Source organism: Vipera ursinii (genome assembly GCF_947247035.1).
Source record: "Vipera ursinii genome assembly, chromosome: 7".
Lineage (NCBI taxonomy): Eukaryota > Metazoa > Chordata > Lepidosauria > Squamata > Viperidae > Vipera > Vipera ursinii.
The window spans coordinates 46907912-46927867 of NC_139521.1; the positions used below are offsets into that span (position 1 = coordinate 46907912).

The 19956-nt window shown below is 39.3% G+C and overlaps 1 protein-coding gene across 2 annotated transcripts in view; it reads right to left on the reverse strand.

Annotated features, from left to right (window-relative positions):
• Positions 1–805: 805 nt before the first annotated feature.
• The window catches only part of SLC7A11 (solute carrier family 7 member 11), a 74937-nt gene continuing 55786 nt past the window's right edge, over positions 806–19956 (reverse strand). The window contains exons 7-12 of one of the 2 annotated variants that reach the window (XM_083366965.1): positions 13115–13235; positions 12856–12959; positions 9929–10025; positions 8242–8391; positions 5375–5552; positions 806–1463 (exon numbers count right to left, since the gene is read on the reverse strand). In XM_083366965.1, the coding sequence (XP_083223091.1) occupies positions 1396–1463; positions 5375–5552; positions 8242–8391; positions 9929–10025; positions 12856–12959; positions 13115–13235 (718 nt within the window). In that variant the 3' untranslated portion in view covers positions 806–1395. Of the gene's footprint in view, positions 1464–5374; positions 5553–8241; positions 8392–9928; positions 10026–12855; positions 12960–13111; positions 13236–19956 lie in introns of both variants that reach the window. The other variant, XM_083366964.1, reaches the window with a different exon arrangement.

Sequence of the window (19956 nt, forward strand, 5' to 3'; positions counted from 1 at the left end):
GAACTTGCAATTTAGGCTGTCAGGACTGCATTGTTCCTAGCATTTGTAGATTTCTCTGACATTGTATGCCATACACTAAATAATAATAATAACTGGAGCTTTGATAGGTAATATATAGTTAGGACTGAATAGCACTAGATAACAGCAATGAATGTATTCTGAAGGAAATAATGTATTTCTTCAACAGAAAAAGGGAGATTGCCTATATCTGCACTGGTTGATTTAAAAGTACCATCAAGAAAATGCTTCCATGATAGATACACAGTACTTAGGACTACCAGTTAGAAAATATAGAAATCTTCCATTTCAAATATTTTTGTGGAAAAAATAATAGCAAAGCAGAGGAAAAACACAAAAGCCATAAACTTTTACAGTACCTAAGTAGAAGATATTGTATCTCCTTGCCTGTATCTGTAAAACAGATAATAGTAACTGTATCATGAAAGCTGGAGTAGATAACGTAGTGTCCAGATTTTTGAAATAAAATATTTACAATCCCTTATCATTTGCCAGAATGGTTAATGTGAGTTTTAATACAAAACACCCAGCCCAAACCATATGGCTTTTCCTTGATCAAATGCTGATATGGAAGCTCCTCAAATGAATGGTGTATTTATGTTGATTTGCAATAACAAGGTAGTAACAGGGGAACCTCAAATAAATAATGAATTTATGCTGATTTGCAATAAAGAGACAGTAAAATGGAGCAAATCTACCTACATCACCTCAGATGGAAGTTACTTTTGTTATAAAGTATTGACAAAGAATCCTCTTTTACCTATCATATCTATTTTCTTTGGGTCTCATAACAATTCAACAGTCCTAACCATAACTGAGTAGAGGGAAAAGAGAGTTGTTTTAAATGCAATAGTGTTTCCAATGAACCATAAAAGTGTTGCTTTAAAAAAAATGGAATAATTTTGTATTAATACAGTTCTTTTACTGTTGTCTTACATCAGGTCCAGCAGGGAAAATATAATCCATTGTAATATTTCTAGCTATCATGAACATTTTTAAAACAAATGTTCTTAGTAAATATCAGTATGAAAAAATGGACATTTTATACATTTAAAATATTGGAAATACCATATCAACTCCATTTACAAAGCAGAAGATAAGCACTATTTTACAACAGTTTTAAAACAGTTGCCTACAAAACAGTTGGTACAGTATCAAATAACATTTTTATGTATATGTACACACATACATCCATAACAATTCCATTTAAAGTTTTCATCAAGTATCAGGTTAAATCTGATGCCCCAATATAACTATTCCAAGTTTTCCAGTAAAACTTTTTTAAAAGCCATTTTGGCAAAAAAAAATATTCATTGTTCATTCAATCAATGAAGAACTTCATGTTTGTCTAACAATGCAAATTCTTCTAGCTGAAGATCACAAATCTGGCTTCTCTTCTGTTGGAACAACTTCTAAGATTATTTGCAATGCTGATGTCATGTTGTCTGTGAAAGAACAAAATATGAGAGAGTCTGTTCATGTTTACTCAGATGTAAGTTCAAATAGGTTTGTTTTTTTCCAGAACATTTGGAATAGGACTATAGACACAGAGAGAGAGATGATAGAGACATAGAATTTAAATGAAGCAGCTGACATTTTGATTCAACTCCAAAGTGTGTGTTGCACAAAATGGATAGAAAAACACTCTGGTGATTCATTTTTTTAAGAATTCGAATCTTATTAAACTTTTTTAAGGAGATAGCCTTTACAAAGTAATACAAAAATAAAAATAAATTAAAAATAAGTTTAAAACCTAACCTGGCAAATGCTTACTCTCAATAGTAAGCATTAGATGTATTGCAATTATAATTACCTATTCCTGCTAGATTTGTTTGGTATAGTGTCTTTGGACCATTTGCTTTCTCTCATTTTAAACTACCACATAGGATTGTTCTTAGAATAAAAACTACTATTGTCCCTATATGCTATTTGAAGTTCCTTATAGGAAAAATAAGATGTAAATGTAAATAAATAAATTTAAATAAAATAAAAACTGTTATTGAAATTTAGGGCAGAACTTCCTACTCTACCTGTCTAATAGCTCCCCTCTGTTCCCTAAAATCAGATTTTTACATGCATTCACTAGAAATCCAGTGAGAACAACCATTTAAGGGTGCTAAGATGTTTCAATATATTTCAGTTACCAACATATTCATTTGGCACCCTTGAAAAGCATTAGTTTTAAAGTTGAAATAAATTTATTTATATTGCAATTATATTGAATGTGTGAATGTCCCATTAAACTAGTTCATATACCTTCTTCCTTACTTGAAACCATTTAATTTATTCCTGAAAACTATTTTTTAGAAAAATCAGGAAACCTTTTTGATCAAATTATATTTGCATACAGAAGGGATTGATGACTATCCATATTTAAGTAACACGTCTTAAGATCAAAACTACCGATGCCTTAAGAAGGAACAAAGAGCTATGGTTACCTTCATATAGTGTTATTCAGTGCTTTTTTTGTAAAAGAAAAAGGTTCTGGAACTCACACATGTCATACAACCTGCCTTGCCTACCCTACAAGGTTCCATCCAAAAAAGGTGCCGGAACTCCGTTCTGAGCATTCTATGACAAAAAAAGCCCTGGTGTTATTGATATCCACGAAAAAAACATATTGCTGTCTCCTTAACAAAATAATTAATATTGGAATGCCAAAGATGCTATCCATGAGTTGGAAGCATAGCATTCTAATTACGAACTATTTTGTATATTGAATTTAAAAGGGATTTTCAGAGTCTACATGTTTTATTTATGGTATTTATATTTTTTCTTGCCAGGAAACAATAATAGTCACAGTGTTCAAAAAATCACTGCATTGTTACCAAGATCAGAAATCTCAAAAGTATAATGTTTTTTAGTTAAATGAAATGGTTCAACACTGGCATCCTGTGGCCATACAGATTTATGAAACCACACTCAACAGATTATGGAATAGTATCTATCTGATGAAAGAATAAAATACAAAGGCTCTTCTAAGGCAGAGAGAACTAACTACAGAATCCTATAGACATAAGGTTAGATAAATAACAGTGCTTCCCAACACACAAGTTTGTTTTATATTTGTTATGTTTATAGCAATTCTTTGAAGAAAACAATACTTGTAAATATTTTATAAGTATTTTATCTACATATCTATATATAAGTAGATAAATAAAGCTAGGAGGATATTTTGACTATCACACAGTAATTTATTTTATTGTAGATATTGAAAATATTAAAAAGATGAAACTTTACATATTATATATTTATACATAGTAATTTTATGCATTGATATTAATTGGTAACCATCTTTTAATCACCATTTTTGGATATCTGGTAAATATTCCATTTCACATTCTTGAAAAATAGCCCATTAGCCTGTACAGCCCTTCACACACACACACACACACACACACACACACACACACACGTGCAAAAACACCATTGCAGAGATTTTTCTTTCTGCAAAAGCAGCAGCAACTGTGTGTTAAAGCATAGCTAATTAAAATTAATTGCAGCTACATTAAGGGATTTCTTTTTAGAAGAATCACAGGTAGTGGGGTTTTCATTAGGACTGCAACACATAGAAAGGAATGATATGGATTATATGTTCATACCCATTATAACTCTGACATTGTTCCCCAGGCCAAAATTAGCTTTGTGGTGTAAAAGATTCCTAATTGTCTCAGCTGAAAATGTTTCCTAAAATTAATTGAAATGCTGAGATTTTCACAGGAATTTCTATTAAAAAGATAGGGCCATTAGCCCTTCAAGCCCAACATCCTCTTCTGTGCAAGAGTACAAATTAAAGGATCCCTGACCGAAGATTACCTGGCTCCTGCCTGAACACAGGTAAAGGCATTTATACCTTTCTTGGAAACTGGTTGTATAATACTGACATTCTGTTCCTTAAAAAGTCTTTCTAATATTCAACCAGCATCTGTGCTCAACAACTTAAACATAATGCCATATCTTGCACCAAAGAGGTGTTGACCTAAGAGTAGAGAGAGAGTTTCAAAATAACTCAGATGTATCTGCTAGGTTTCAGTTACAACCAAAGTGGTCCTACACTGCTTTCTGGGGTCAGTAATATATAAAACACAAGAATATATACTAAAATAGTCTCCTATCTCTGATGGTATTATCATGGAACTAAGAGTCCAAAAAAATTAGTATATCCTTATAGATTGTCTATGTCTTTCCTGCCAATCTTTGGCAACCAAGGTCATTATTGTTTATAAAATCCAGTGCACTGCATAAAAATTACATTGGACTAATTCCAATAGTGGGATTGAACTCCATAAGATCTGATACTACCTGTAATAGCTATCTGTACCTGATGAATCACAGTAAGGCTGAAATCATTTGTACATTAGTTCCAGGTGGCCAATAATACATAAAACCACTGATATTAATTCAAAAGTCAATTATTGTATTAACAGGCAGAAAAGAGATTGTGACTTCAATGAGATAAAGTCATAAATGTGAGAAAATGTCTACTGGTTTCTTCTCTACAATTCATATAAAAATAATGTACTGCAGTATACTAAAAAATCTCCATACATTTAGTTGTCATATTATAATCTCTAATATAGTTGAAAAAAGACATTATATTTGAGAAAGTGCAGGAGAAAATATTCCATTGCATGCTTACAGGAAAGTATACCTACCAAATGAATTACCTCCTTTCCCAACAAACATAAGGAATTACCAACCAGCATTCATATGCCATTTGACAGGCCCACATGAAGATGGTTTTATAGTCATAGGACAATTAGAGAGCCACTTTTTATGGAAAGGGGATTAGAAAGTAGAATGCAGTTGTGTTCCAAATTATAAATTGTGTGAGATGAGTTCTATTATTTATCTCATTAAACTAACGCAACAGTACATCAGATTAAGAAAGATAATAAATTATGTAACATGAGAATAGTAAAGGTATGAAAAAATTATATGCTCTAAATTTATTCATTTTTAATGAAAATAAGATTAATAATAAGAATTACCTTGAGGTAAGATGGGCAGCCTATAAATTTTATAAATAAATACATAAATAAAAATACAAAAAAATCAACTTTGCTCAACATTCAGCTGCCTGCAATTAGTGCAGGTTCGCATCCCACCAGGCTCAAGGTTGACTCAGCCTTCCATCCTTCCGAGGTAGGTAAAATGAGGACCCAGATTGTTGGGGGCAATTAAGCTGACTTTGTAATAATGCCGCTTGGGTGTGTGTGTGAAAGCCCTAATAAGCAGGCATATACATAGAATGAAGGCTACTGCTAAGCTTGTAAGCCGCCCTGAGTCTTCGGAGAAGGGCGGGATATAAATGGAATTAAAATAAAAATAAATAAATAAATAAACATTCACTCACCTAAAAATCTCCTAAAACATGTTGGCTTCTTGTCCCATATAATGAAGAGGTAGTAAGCAGGGATACCTGTCATTGTAATTACGAAACCAATGCCAGTATTTACCGGATCAGCATAAAGTGACAGTACAACCATGAAGAGACAGGTGAAGGAAAACAGAGCAGGAATAAACAGTGGTACCTGAAAAACATTCCAAACAATTACTATTATAACCTAAACTTGGCTGTTAAATGTCATTAATATTTAATATTCCATGACAATTAATATATAGTGATACTCTATAACAGACATGTCAAACACAAGGCCCGGGGGCCGGATCCGGCCCGCAAAGTGGTTTCATGTGGCCCGCAAAGCCATCCTGGAAACAGTGAGGGAACGGCCCCCACTGCCTTGGCCCTGGCCCAGAGACCCTCAGATCTGTCCCACTCCTGCCCAGGCCCCCATAGGCACCCTTGATACGAACGATGTAGACCGGGCCATGCCCACCCAGTTGGCCATATGCAATCTAGCCACGCCCACCCAGTAGGCCACGCCCACCCAGGCCACACCCACCCGGCCCCTTGATGGCAACCTCAATGCTGATGCGGCCCTCAATGAAATTGAGTTTGGCACCCCTGCTCTATAACTTTGAAAAAAAATGGATATTCAGAAAAACCAATGGAAGTGGCTATTAAAAGAAAAGGAAACTAAACGCATTTTTATTCAATATGCATCAAGGTGGTGACTTAATTAGTAAAAAGTTCTACACCATTGTCAGTTTTCTCAGTGGAATAAAGTATTTGATCTGGTTAAAAATCAGAGGATGTCTTTAAACCGGTGAAAGTTTTATGTAAACTAATAAACTGGCTATCAACTGCTGAATACAATTCAAGGTAATTGTGGTCATCTATAAAGTCTTCCATGATATAGGGTCTGAATATTTGCAAGATCATCTCTTTTCAATTGTCTATTTAAGACCTGTCTGAGTTGACATGCTCTGGATCGCTTTAATAAAGCAATGTCATCTCATGTGAATTGGAGAATTCTTTGTAGTTACATTTGCCTTTTGGAACAGCATCTCTCCTGAAATTCACATGCCTTTGAGCTTGCTGTCTTTCAAGAGGGCATTTCAGACCAAGGTCTTCACACAGAGACTGGACTAGACAATGTGTGGCACCACGAATTGCTATATAATTGTAATTTTATGTGTTGTATACTTTGTTTTTTTCCTTTATAGTGCAGTTCTTTAATAATGTTGTTTTGGAATGAATGTAAGTCACTCACAGTCATTTATGGTTGGACAGTCTTAGAAATTGGTTAAATAAAAAAATAAAATAAAAGGGGGTTGTAACAATTCATGAAGACCAGTTTTGACATTGGCTATTAGTTTTGAGACTCTGTGTTATCTCTACACCCAAAGCAACAAGTTCAAAGGTACAGTAGAAACAACAGTGGAAGAGAGGTTGCATCTGTGTCTTGCTCGCATATAGCACAAAGGCATCTGCACTATGAAAAACTAAATGCTTAGTGTCATACATTAAGGCTAATAATATGTTCTCACAAATCTGTGCAGACTTACATTGAAAGGCTTGTATAAGTTTCTTTTCCTAGCACTTTTTCACTTTGCTATTCTAGTATTAAATGATAATAAACAAGCAGTGGCAATCAGAATATAATATTTTAGAATTATCTATTTGAATTAGTCTTACAATCAAACAAGATTTTCAGGCTATGGTCTATGATTTAAAACTTTTCACTATATATTGATTAACTTCCCAGCTCCCCCAAATCACTATATAATCAGGTAGAAGACTGCCAAATTAAATGGCATTTTAGAAATAAATAACAAGTTCTGATAGCAAGATGTACTTATAATGTTCCATAGTTCTTTATTCACAGAAATAAAAATATTTTAAAATTTAAAAAAAAACTGGAATATATTTTAAAATAAAGAAAAACCTACAATATCTAATTAAACACTTCAGTTTTCAAGAATGATGTAGTGTTCATTACTGGCAAAACAAAGGCAATTTTTTAAGATTTTATTTTAGATTTTTTTCCCCTGCCTTTATTATTTTTATAAATAATTCAAGGCAGCAAACATACCTAATACTTCTTCCTCCTCTTATTTTCCTCACAACAACCACCCGGTAAGGTGAGTTGGACTGACAAAGTGACATTGGCCCAAAATCACCGAGCCGGCATTCATGCCTATGGCAAGACTCATACTCTCTTGGCTTCTAGTCTGGTTCCATAACCACTTACACCATTAACAATAAGGTCCCAATGAAGTGTTGAAATAAAACTAAAATAAAATTAAAGGAAAAATAATTTCTGTATCATGGCACAATATAAAACAATGAGCAAGATATTACTGTATCAAGTAATATCGAGGAAAATATGTTCTTTGACTGGAAGGACTAGAAACTGTATTCTTTAACCAACACTTAAATCATTTAAGGTCTAGCTGTGATACCTAATCCCTAAAAGCAGAAGCTGAGAATCAATTCAGACAACTGCCATATGACACAATGACTGAAATACTGTTAATAGTTTTTAACAATTCCTCATAAGTTTGAGGCTACATAAGTATGCGGCTACATTTGCTACTAAACCTGTTTGGCTCCCAAACTTGCTTACTACAATAGTTGTGTTGGACACTGTTGAAGACAAGAAAATAGCCTGCTATAGGACTGGTGGCGTAATACCATCTTGTTTGGGGCTGTTCCTAAGCAAGGCCTCAGGAGATATTTTCAAAGAACTGATAAATTCATATGGATGTATGAGCAACCAGAAATAATGATGTTTTCATTAGGTGATCTGTTTTTAAAGACAGAGCTTGAGTTGAACAAAACCTGTTTATGGAAAACAGTCATGTAACCATGGTTACCTTGAAAGGACGAGGCATATCAGGACGTTTATATCTGAGATAGATCATCCCGGCAACTGCCAGTCCTATAAAAAGCCATCTTGCAAAACTGAGGAAGTTCAAGAGGCTTTCGAGATCACTGGTGAAGAGCATGATCATAGTGAGAGGGTGCTGAAAAATAATTTAAAAATAAAAAAAGCTTCATTGGTGCACAAGTTGTTGCTTATTACAATGTATTGGATCCACCATAAGCTACGTTGAATTTTCTCCCCCCTTACTAAAACAAAAATCAGCTAATCCACTTTTTGAGACTATTTTAGTAGTTCTAACATTTTCTCCAAAATCATTGCCACAGAAAAATATTATACACTAGATAATTGGTACCGTATCCAAAAAAACTGGATCTAGAGATGACTTCCCCAAGAGAAGAGCATTAGCAGTATCACTGAACTTGATCCAATCATCCCAAAGGAGACTGGCTGAGTATGAATGCAGCCCATGCATGGTGAAGCTCATACTGTCCAGGACTCCATCCAATTCCTCAGAATCCATGAAATAAAATTGATGACAGATAAGATTGTAAGATTCTGTCTTTGTCATGTCTCTTATCCTGCCATATGGAGTCCAAACCTCAATAAATTTGACCATTGTTATTAATGGAAAGTTGCCAAATTTTTCAGTGGCCTATTGATTGCTCTTGTTTGTCACCTTCTAATATGGAGTAAATAACACTGAAAGGACTGCTGAGACACAGACTACTGATGCAATGTTTACAGCCCTAATCACCACAATATAAACTTGGATGTGAGCTTGTACCCAAGTTTATTTCTGATCTCTCTCCACTGACTTGCAATGAATAATTAATTTTCTAATATTATACTGTTTCTACAATGACATGCCATACAGTGGATATAAGAACATCTGACCCTATTCTGTTCAGTCAATTTACTCTGTCTTTATACAGTCATGAAAGATGATGTTTGTGCTGCAACCAGATTAACTTATACATATAAGTGCTTGTTAAATTGACCAAAACTTTTATAAAAGATTAGGGCTATCCAGCTTGACAGGACTTTTGTATTGTTCTTGGATCTGATAGTTGTGACAGTGAGAAAGCAGTATGTATTCCTCCACTTATCCAATTGCAAGTTCTGTAGTACATTTTCATTGTTCATCAATAAAACTGTGATCCTTTCTCCAACATGACACCTCATTTCAGCATTGCAGATTGGTGATATAAATAAGGTAGTTATATACTGTACATATGTATATAAATTACCTAGAATTAGCACTATGAAAGGAGGGCTAATGCTGTTTATCACTGCTGTTTACATTTTTGTTCAAAATATCTAGAATGTAACTTCAGATCTTCAAAACAGCACATTAGCATATAGCCTGTCTTTAGACTTTCATTGGTCTGCTTCCTATCTAGGAAGAATCATTCCACTGAGAGTTTAACTAATCACTCTTGTTCAACCTTCAAATAAAATACAGCAGTCTGATTTAAGTGCTAGCTTTTGAGAGTTAAGGGCAACTGGCAGAAAGTTCTTGAATATATCATCTCATTATTTATTTTCTATCCCTCCAAACATAGTGAAATGGAAATAAATAACCACATTTCAAGTAGTGTTTAAGTTACATTTGAACGCTTCCGAGCAGGACCATGTTATACAGTCTTGATAAAGAGCCATTTGTTTATATGATTTACCAAAACAATGACAGCTGGCAGAGGAGTGTGCTTGCGAACATGAATCATGGAAAGAATTTCTGGAAGGTGACCCTCACGGGATGCAACGTAGAACATCCTGATGGGAAAATGAATTTGGACAGCTTTTAAAGATGCTCATTACCAAGATTAATTGAAGTAGTTCACCAGAGATGCAGAATACATTCAAAGTTATCCTCAATAGTACTATTTGTCTCTATGCAATACAAGCATCAGAAGCTGAATTAAATAATTTAAGAAAGCGAATTTAGAAGCTTGGGGAAAAAACCTTCTAAAACCTATCTTGAAGCTACATTTTTGCCAGCATTCAAAAATAGGAACAGTTGAGCACTGCTTTATTTTACCTTTAGTGAAGTACTACCAGGCAATGGGAACAATAACAGATCTATTTTAAATGGGAATTGTGCAATAACATACATTGTTCTACAGATTTCATTCATTTTAGTATTATATTGTGCTCAGTGGCAGCTGAACCAGAAGGAAAAGTATAATATTCTCTCTGTATTTATTCAATTATTAGACTAGACCAGGGGTCGGCAACCTGAAACAGTGAAAGAGCCACTCGGAACCAGTTCTCTCACAAAAGAAAAAAACTGGGAGCTGCAAATGATGTGCATGCGCACGCATGCGCAAAACAACAGGCTTGATTGACAGAACAGTGGAGCCTAAGGCGAGACATGCAGCCGCCCTGCCCCCTCTGCTCTCATTCACTCGCCTTTGCTTGGAAAAGCTTATCTCGCTCTCATTCACTCATGTTTTGTTTGCAAAAGCTTCTCTCTCGCTCTCTCATTACCTCACCTTTGCTCTAAAAAGCCTCTTTCACGCTCTCATTCACTTACACTGCTCAAAAAATGTTTCTCTCTCACTCTCATTCACTCACCAACTCAAAAGGCCAGCCACGGCACCTCCATTGACTTCCATGGGGATGCTTGGCAATTAAAAAACACTCCTGCTACTCCTTCTACTGCTAACTTTTTCACTTGGTGCTTGGTTCCGATTTAACCTGAGAATCCCCGGATGTCACTGCTGGGGGTGGAGGAGGCTGCCCAGGTTCAGCCTTAGCAGAAGCCAACGACAGTAGCGGTGGAGGCGGCGGCGAGAGAGAGATGCTGGAGTTCTGCCGCATCTCCGTCAGCCTCCGCCTCCCCCTCAGAAACAAATCCCCGTGCCGGCTCTCATGGCAGCAGTGACCCCCAAGGAGCAGGCAATCGCTCCACCGCAGGCGGCTGCTTTTGGAGCGGTCCAGTGCAGTCTCCTTCTCTTTGTTTCAGATTGCTTTCTGCATTTGGAATGAAGACATGAGATTCGGTGCTTCTCCACGCCCGCTGATCAGTGGGCATGGAGAAATGCCCATTCCCTCTGCTGAGCCATCCCAGTTGCTTGTGTTGCAAAAGGCAAGAATTTGGAAAGAAGACACAAGATTCAGCATTTCTCTGCACGCGCTGATCAGCGGGCGTGGAGAAATGCCCATTCCCTCTGCTGAGCCATCCCAGTTACTTCCCCGGAGCACCTCCATATCTCGCAAGGGCGCACAGGGAATCCGCGTTTCTCCACGCGCACTGATGGGTGCAGAGAAATGCCCATTCCCTCTGCTGAGCCATCCCAGTTGCTTGTGTTGTAGAAGGCAAGCATTACAGTTTCCCTCTCTCGAGTCTTCATCCCAAATGCAGAAAGCAAGCTGAAACAAAGAGAGGGAGACTGTAAGGAGTGTGAGATCAGCACGTGCGGAGAAACACCAAATCTTGAGTCTTCATTCCAAATGCTTGCCTTTTGCAACGCAAGCAACTGGAACAGCTCAGCAGAGGGAATGGGCATTTCTCCGCGCCCACTGATCAGCGCGTGTGGAGAAATGCAGATTCCCTGTGCGTCCTTGCAAGATATGGAGGTGCTCCAGGGAAGTAACTGGGATGGCTCAGCAGAGGGAATGGGCGTTTCTCCGTGCCCGCTGATCAGCGCACGGGGAGAAATGCTGAATCTCGTGTCTTCATTCCAAATGCTTGCCTTCTGCAACGCAAGCAACTTGGATGGCTCAAAAGAGGGAATGGGCATTTCTCCGCACCCGCTGATCAGCGCGTGTGGAGAAACGCGGATTCCTTGTGCGCCCTTGCAAGATATGGAGGTGCTCCAGGGAAGTAACTGGGATGGCTCAGCAGAGGGAATGGGCGGATCTCCATGCCCGCTGATGAGCGGGCGCGGAGAAACACCAAATCTTGTGTCTTCATTCCAAATGCAGAAAGCAAACTGAAACAAAGAGAAGGAGACTGCACTGGGCCGCCCCAACGGCAGCCGCCGCCGCTGGAGCGATTGCCTGCTCCTTGGGGATCACTGCTACCATGACAGCCAGCACGGGGATTTGTTTCTGTGGTGGAGGTGGAGGCTGACGGAGATGCGGCAGACCTCCAGCATCTCTCTCTTGCCGCCACCTCCACTGCTAATGTTCTGCTAAGGCCGAACATGGGCAGACTCCTCCAGCCCTAGCAGTGACCGACCCCACTCACTGACCAACCCACTCACCTTTCCAGCAGTCCTCCTGTCTCTTCCTTTGCTGCTGCCATGTGCAGTCTGAGGAAGAAAAGAGGGTTGTGGGCAGTCCCACAAACCAAAGAACTTCAACCAATCAATTCAAGCTTCGCAAGTTTTTTTTTTCATGAGAAGTTTGAATTGATTGGTTGAACGTTTTTAGTCCGTTTGTTTTTGCTTTTTCGGACTGCACATGGCAGAGGACTGGGAACCGCAGGAGATGGCTGAAAGAGCCGCATGCGGCTCCGGAGCCGCGTTTTGCCGACCCGTGGACTAGACCATGAAGAAATAAATCTAGTAAGTATGCATGTGTGTGCATGGATATACAGTATATTTCTGTTTCATTCACTTTTATTTTATTTTATTTTATTTGCAGAAGAATAACTTACCTTGAAACTGCAAATATACCACCATTCATAGATCCAAAGCAAGAAAGTGCAACAAAAATAGGAACAGCTAAGGAAAAATTTCCCAGTAGACGTTCAGCAAAGGTCTAAGAAAAGAACAGAAAAAAAATTACACACACACACACAATATTAAAATATAGATCCTAGAAATGTAGTTCTTCCCTTATAATCAAAGGATTTAATTTCAATATATTATAATGTTCTCTAATTTCCTACGTGAATTTTTACCACAACTTACCACTGCCACTGCTTTGGAGATTAGCATATCCTGAGGGCTGAGAGTTGTAAAATAGGCCACATTAGTTAAGACATAGCCAACTGTGACAATAACCATTGATGTGCAAATGGCAAGTGGCACATTTCTGAAAAACAGAAAGAAATTGAGCATAATCCATCTGCACATAAAATAAAAGCAATTTGGTTAGAAAATATATTTGATTCATGCTGTATCATTTTCACTGATCTTGTTACATGAAACCTGATTGCTTACAACATTATACTGAAGGTCAAATTAACTTATTTCTGTGTTATAAATAACTGCTAACTGGGTAAATTGCAAACATTAAGCAAATTCTTTCCCCATTCTGTTTGCAAAATCTGAAACATGATGCTTTCTTTCCTTACTCTACCCTTAATCTAAGACAGCCCATGAGCAGAATGCGTCACATAGAGGCCACGCCCACAAGGCTTCGCAAAGACAAAAAATGTTGTGATATATCACAATACATCATGTGACATGATAGAATTTGACACCAGTGCTTTAAGAAAAAGAACTATTTTAGGCAAAAATTGTAAGCAAGCTTTATTAGCCAAGGCATTCACTATTCAAACAGTGATGCTGAAAGTTGCATTTATATTTATATTATATTATATTTATTAAATTTTTATACCGCCCTTCTCCCGAAGGACTCAGGGCGGTGAACAGGGCAATAAGTATTAAAAGACAAAGTACAAAAGTTAAAAAACAATTAAATATTATGCCCAATGTATACAATAATAAAAACCATGTTAAAACCCCAACCCCCAAACCCATCAGACCAGGCCGGATTGCTCAAATAAGTAAGTTTTTAGATCGCGCCGGAAGGAGCGAAGGTCGGGGGCCATCCGGAGCTCAACTGGCAAGCGGTTCCACAGGTCTGGCACACCCACAGAGAACACTCTCCCCCTGGGGGCCACCAGTCGACATTCTTTGATCGGAGGTACCCTGAGGCCCTCTCTGTGGGAGCGCACTGTACGGAGGGAAGTTGACGCCAGCCGCAGGTGTTGCCATAGGTAATCCGGACCCATGCCATGTAGGGCTTTGTAAGTCATTACCAACACCTTGAATCTCACCCGGAGGGCAACCGGCAGCCAATGCAGCTCGCGGAGCAAAGGTGTAACATGGGAGTATCGGGAGACTCCCAACACAACTCGTGCGGCTGCATTCTGCACCAGTTGGAGTCTCTGAGTGGTCTTCAAGGGCAGCCCCATGTAGAGAGCTAATTTACAGTTGCATAGAAATTGTTTGAGCCAGTGGAATATACTATATTCTGAGCCATTCTGGACAATTATCATGCAATTGTAACTTAACTTATATTTTGAGATCAAAGTGGATCCCTGGATTTTCTTAGGCAATTCATTATCTGGCAAAACAATGATGGATAGAAATCTAGATAATCCAAGGTAGATTGTCACCACAAATCTGAATATAAACTATTCAAACAAGGAATTACAATTTGACAAGTCCAAATAGATATCACAATATATTATTATTTTAAGATACAAAAGAGAATGTAACTAGGAATGTTTCCAAACAAATTTATTCCTAGCTTCTTATTTTTGAAATAAAGACATGAATAAATTTATTAAATTAAGTTCATATATTAAATTTTTGAAAGAAGGCTAAAAATGTTAAAGAAGCATTTTTAGACATAACTCAACATGCCCCATTTGAATGATTCAGGAGAGCAAGAGTGACATTTTAAAAACAGGGTGAAATCAATCAACCATTAGATCTTTTCTTCAGTTTGATCTTGCAATTCACCAAATTCTCATTCAGTGTTTTCTTGCCTCATAGAATATTTCGGGTTTTATATTTCATACATACCTGGTTGGAGAGGGTCACCCTACCAAATCATGTAATTAAAATTTAATGACTACAATTTACACCACAAGAGCTAATCTTGGATAATAGCATAATTACACATATTAGAATTCTTAAATTACAGACTGAGAAAGCAGAAAAAGCAAATGTTGTATCACCATATTTGTCCTAACTGGTTATTTTTCGCTTCTTCATCCAACTTGCTATAATAAAATTCTAGCTAAATCCAGGGCTTTTTTTCTAAAAAAAAAAAAAAAGTGCCAGAACGCTCATCTTGGCGGGCACAGGATGCAGGGGGGCAGCACTGCTGCAGTCACGGGCATGAGGGGTGTTGGTGGTGGGTTGCCACCCAGGGCCGGAGCCAGTGCAGCTGGTTCAGTGGGAGCAGCGGGCCCAGCTCTATATGCTGGGGCTGCGCAGGGCAGACAGCAGAGGCGTGGCGGGCCAGGCAAGGCAGGGCGGCCACTTAGGCACGCAGGGCGAGGCGACGGTGGCGCAGATCCAGCATTAGGTAGGCCACCAGCCTGGCTGACATGGGTGAGCACAAGGAAGGAGTGCACATGGACTCCGCAGAACCCACCTCCCACTCCTTGTCCTCTCTTACTTACCTAGTTGGGATGGTGGAGTTGGGCAGCAGGGAGGGATGCAAACTTCCTTGCCGGTGCAACGTTTGCCGGCTGGGTCTTTTGGCACGCTCAGCAGCAATTCCTACTGGCTTTCGAGTAGCATAGCTTGTGGGAGGGAGGGAGTAGCATAGCTTGTGCAAAAACCTTTTTTTTGTGCAAAAAAAGGTGCTGGAACGCCATTCAGAGTGTTCAATGAGAAAAAAAGCCCTGCTTTTATGTTTTAATCTTATGATTTTAAATATATATTTTTTTTCTATTTTAAGTTGCCCCAAACCTCACCATGTGGATTGCATACAATTATTATATAATTGGTAAATAAAGGTAGAACATATGTTAAATATACATCAAATGATAACATGCTTACATACAAGGTGAATTCTTGCTCAATGACAGACCAAGGAGTTAACTCAGAAAGGCAAGAGGAAAATCTAGAAGAGGTCTGTGCAACTTGTAGAAGGGAAAGGCCCACATTGATAAATTAAAAATCTTTGTGGTCTGCAAGGGAATGCTGGTGGGCTAATCAATGATTTGGTGACTAGAGGAGCATCTACAGTGTTGGAGGTCATGGTAAGCCATGGGGACACTAGGCAACATTACTTTTAGGGCAGTGGTGGTGGTTTTATTACTTTTTTTTAAAAAAAAAAGTCTGTGCTCTGTCCAAGGGTGCTTGGCAGGCTGCATGTACAGGCCTGGTCTAGAATTTATTTTGGAGCATTCAACTATCTAGAGCAGGCATGTCAAACTCATTTTGTTTGAGGAAACTTCTTATAAAAGAATTACCATTAATTTATTTTAATAAAATAATTTAAATCAATTTTTCACTTGATTTCAAATTAAATGAATTATATTGGTTGACAATTTATTTATTTATTTATTTATTTATTTATTTATTTATTTATTTATTTATTTATTTATTTATTGAATTTATATACCGCCCTATTCCCGAAGGACTCAGGGCGGTTCACAGGGCAAGTTAAAAACAATACAAAAAGAGAGAATAAAATAAAATTAAATTAATACAAGCCCCCAAAATTAAGATAACATTAAAATTGAAATTTAAAATTAATTTAATTTAGTTTAATTTAATATAATTTAATATAATTTAAAATCCCTCAGTCCAGGCCAGACAATTCAAACAACCAGGTTGTTTGAGATTTTTTTTTAGTACAATTGCCAAATGCAATAAACTGGTTTTAGGTATAAGTTACTGGAAGGAAAAAGCAATCCATGCTGCGTTACTGATCCCAGAGAAGCATTTTTATGTATGCAGGTATCCTTAGGGTGCCATAGTTATGGATGAGAAATATTGGTTGCAAAGTTGGCATTTCTGGATATAATACAGATATTATTTTTGTTTCTTTGCATGCTTGATATTTTTAAAAAGGCATATGCTACTGACTACACTTATGCACATTGTTGTTGTTAGCTGCGAAGTCGTGTCCGACCCATCACGACCCTATGGACAACGTTCCTCCAGGCCTTCCTGTCCTCTACCATCTTCTGGAGTCCATTTAAGCTCACACCAACTGCTTCAGTGACTCCATCCAGCCACCTCATTCTCTGTCGTCCCCTTCTTCTCTTGCCCTCCACCTTTCCCAGCATTAGGCTCTTCTCCAGTGAGTCCTTCCTTCTCATTAGGTGGCCAAAGTATTTGAGTTTTAGCTTCAGGATCTGCACTTCTAAAGAGCAGTCAGGGTTGATCTCCTCTAGGACTGACCGGTTTCATCGCCTTGCAGTCCAACGGACTTGCAGGAGTCTTCTCCAGCACCATACTTCAAAGGCCTCAATTCTTTGGCACTCAGCCTTTTTTATGATCCAGCTTTCACTGCCATACATTGCAACTGGGAAGACCATAGCCTTGACTATACACACTTTTGTTGACAGGGTGATGTCTCTGCTTTTTAGTGTGCTGTCTAGATTTGCCATGACTTTCCTCCCCAGGAGCAAGCGTCTTTTAATTTCTTTGCTACAGTCCCCATCTGCGGTGATCTTGGAGCCCAGGAAAATAAAATCTGTCACTACCTCTATTTCTTCCCCATCTATTTGCCAGGAATTGAGAGGGCTGGATGCCATGATCTTGGTTTTCTTAATGTTAAATTTCAGCCCAACTTTTGCACTCTCCTTCTTCACCCGCAACAAGAGGCTCTTTAGTTCTTCTTCACTTTCTGCCATTAGAGTGGTATCATCTGCATATCTTAGGTTGTTAATATTTCTTACGGCAATCTTAATTCCAACTTTTGATTCATCTAGCCCTGCCTATTTAACTTATATGCAGAGCACATCATGAGAAAGGCAGGGCTAGATGAATCAAAAGTTGGAATTAAGATTGCCGGAAGAAACATCAACAACCTAAGATATGCAGATGATACCACTCTAATGGCAGAAAGTGAAGAAGAACTAAAGAGCCTGGTGTTGCGGGTGAAGAAGGAGAGTGCAAAACTTGGGTTGAAACTAAACATTAAGAAAACCAAGATCATGGCATCTGGCCCTCTCAATTCCTGGCAAATAGATGGGGAAGAAATGGAGGTAGTGACAGATTTTATTTTCCTTGGCTCCAAGATCACTGCAGATGGGGACTGTAGCCAAGAAATTAAAAGACGCTTGCTCCTTGGGAGGAAAGCCATGGCAAATCTAGACAGCATACTAAAAAGCAGAGACATCACCCTGTCAACAAAAATCCGTATAGTCAAGGCTATGGTCTTCCCAGTTGCAATGTATGGCAGTGAAAGCTGGACCATGAGAAAGGCTGAGCGCCAAAGAATTGAAGCCTTTGAACTATGGTGCTGGAGAAGACTCCTGCGAGTTCCTTGGACTGCAAGGCGATCAAACCGGTCAGTCCTAGAGGAGATCAACCCTGACTGCTCTTTAGAAGGCCAGATCCTGAAGCTAAAACTCAAATACTTTGGCCACCTAATGAGAAGGAAGGTCTCACTGGAGAAGAGCCTAATGCTGGGAAAGATTGAGGGCAATAGAAGAAGGGGACGACAGAGAATGAGGTGGCTGGATGGAGTCACTGAAGCAGTAGGCGTGAGCTTAGATGGACTCCAGAAGATGGTAGAGGACAGGAAGGCCTGGAGGAACATTGTCCATAGGGTCGCGATGGGTCGGACACGACTTCGCAACTAACAACAACAAGCCCCGCCTTTCTCATGATGTGCTCTGCATATATGTTAAACAGGCAGGGTGACAGTATACAGCCTTGCCGGACTCGTTTCCCAATTTTGAACCAATCAGTGGTTCCGTGTCCAGTTCTCAATGTTGCTTCTTGGCCCACAGTGGCGTAGCGTGGGTTGTCAGCACCCGGGGCAAGGCAAGTAATTTGCGCCCCCTAACCCGTGGATTTTAGCACTCGAGTCTCTTACACTAGCTCAGGAATTCTGGGAGTTGAAGTCCATGAGTCATAAAAGAGCCAAGGTTGCCTACCCTTGAGTTAGGTTCAAGGCAAAAAAGGGTCTCTGGAGAAGAGGGAAAATGCTAGTTTAAAACTGAAACAAGGCAACTTTAAGGTGCCTCAGCTGTGATTTAGGATGAGACAAAGAGAGGACATGGCGTTGAAAATGGTTAATGGGGCATGTTTGTTCCACTCTTAGTGGATGTCAAGATAAACCCCATGAGAGAATGACCTTACAACAGATGTGAATAGGCTTGGACTACGTTTGTAGATTGAGTGCATACATCACATGGAGCGATGATGGGCTTCATCAAGATTTATGATCCCACAATTGGCTAGTTTTCTCCATCTTGTCCTAAACCCTGGATACCAACCACGGTTTATGGCTTAGCATGTGGTGTGGGGTGACCCAACATGTTAGGCAACAAACAATGACTTCCAACTTACAATGCCTCAGCTTCCCAAGGTTATTCCAAAGCTGGAAAAGCCAACCAACCCACCCTGCAGCTTTGCCTGCTTAGGCTGAACCCCAGGAGTTCATACTTGCTGTGGCGCCTGACCTATTTTCTGCCCAGATGCTGCTTATCCAAGCCAAGCCGCCTCCTTCTCTTTGGCAACTCGCCCCAAAGATTCGCCGGACTGGCTGGAAACTCTCGCTGCTGGCGACGTGTGTCGGGGGGGGCGTCCCGATCGCCTCCTGCAGGGGGAACCGAGTGGCCACAGAGAGTCAATACGGCAGGAGGAGGAGGAGGAGAAGAAGGAGGAGGAGGAGCAGCAAGCAGCCGCAGGTGCGGCGGCTGCAGTTGTTACCTTTACCTCCGGGAAAGGAGGAGATGGGGGCGGGAGCTGGGTCGGGGGGGCCGGGCTTGCAGGTTGAGAGCCAAGTGGAGGAGAGCCGCGGCGGGAGAAAGAGAGGGAGGCGAGACGCCACCAAGCCTCCCCACCCCCACCTGAGAAAGGAGGCGATCCGCAGCCGCGAGAGG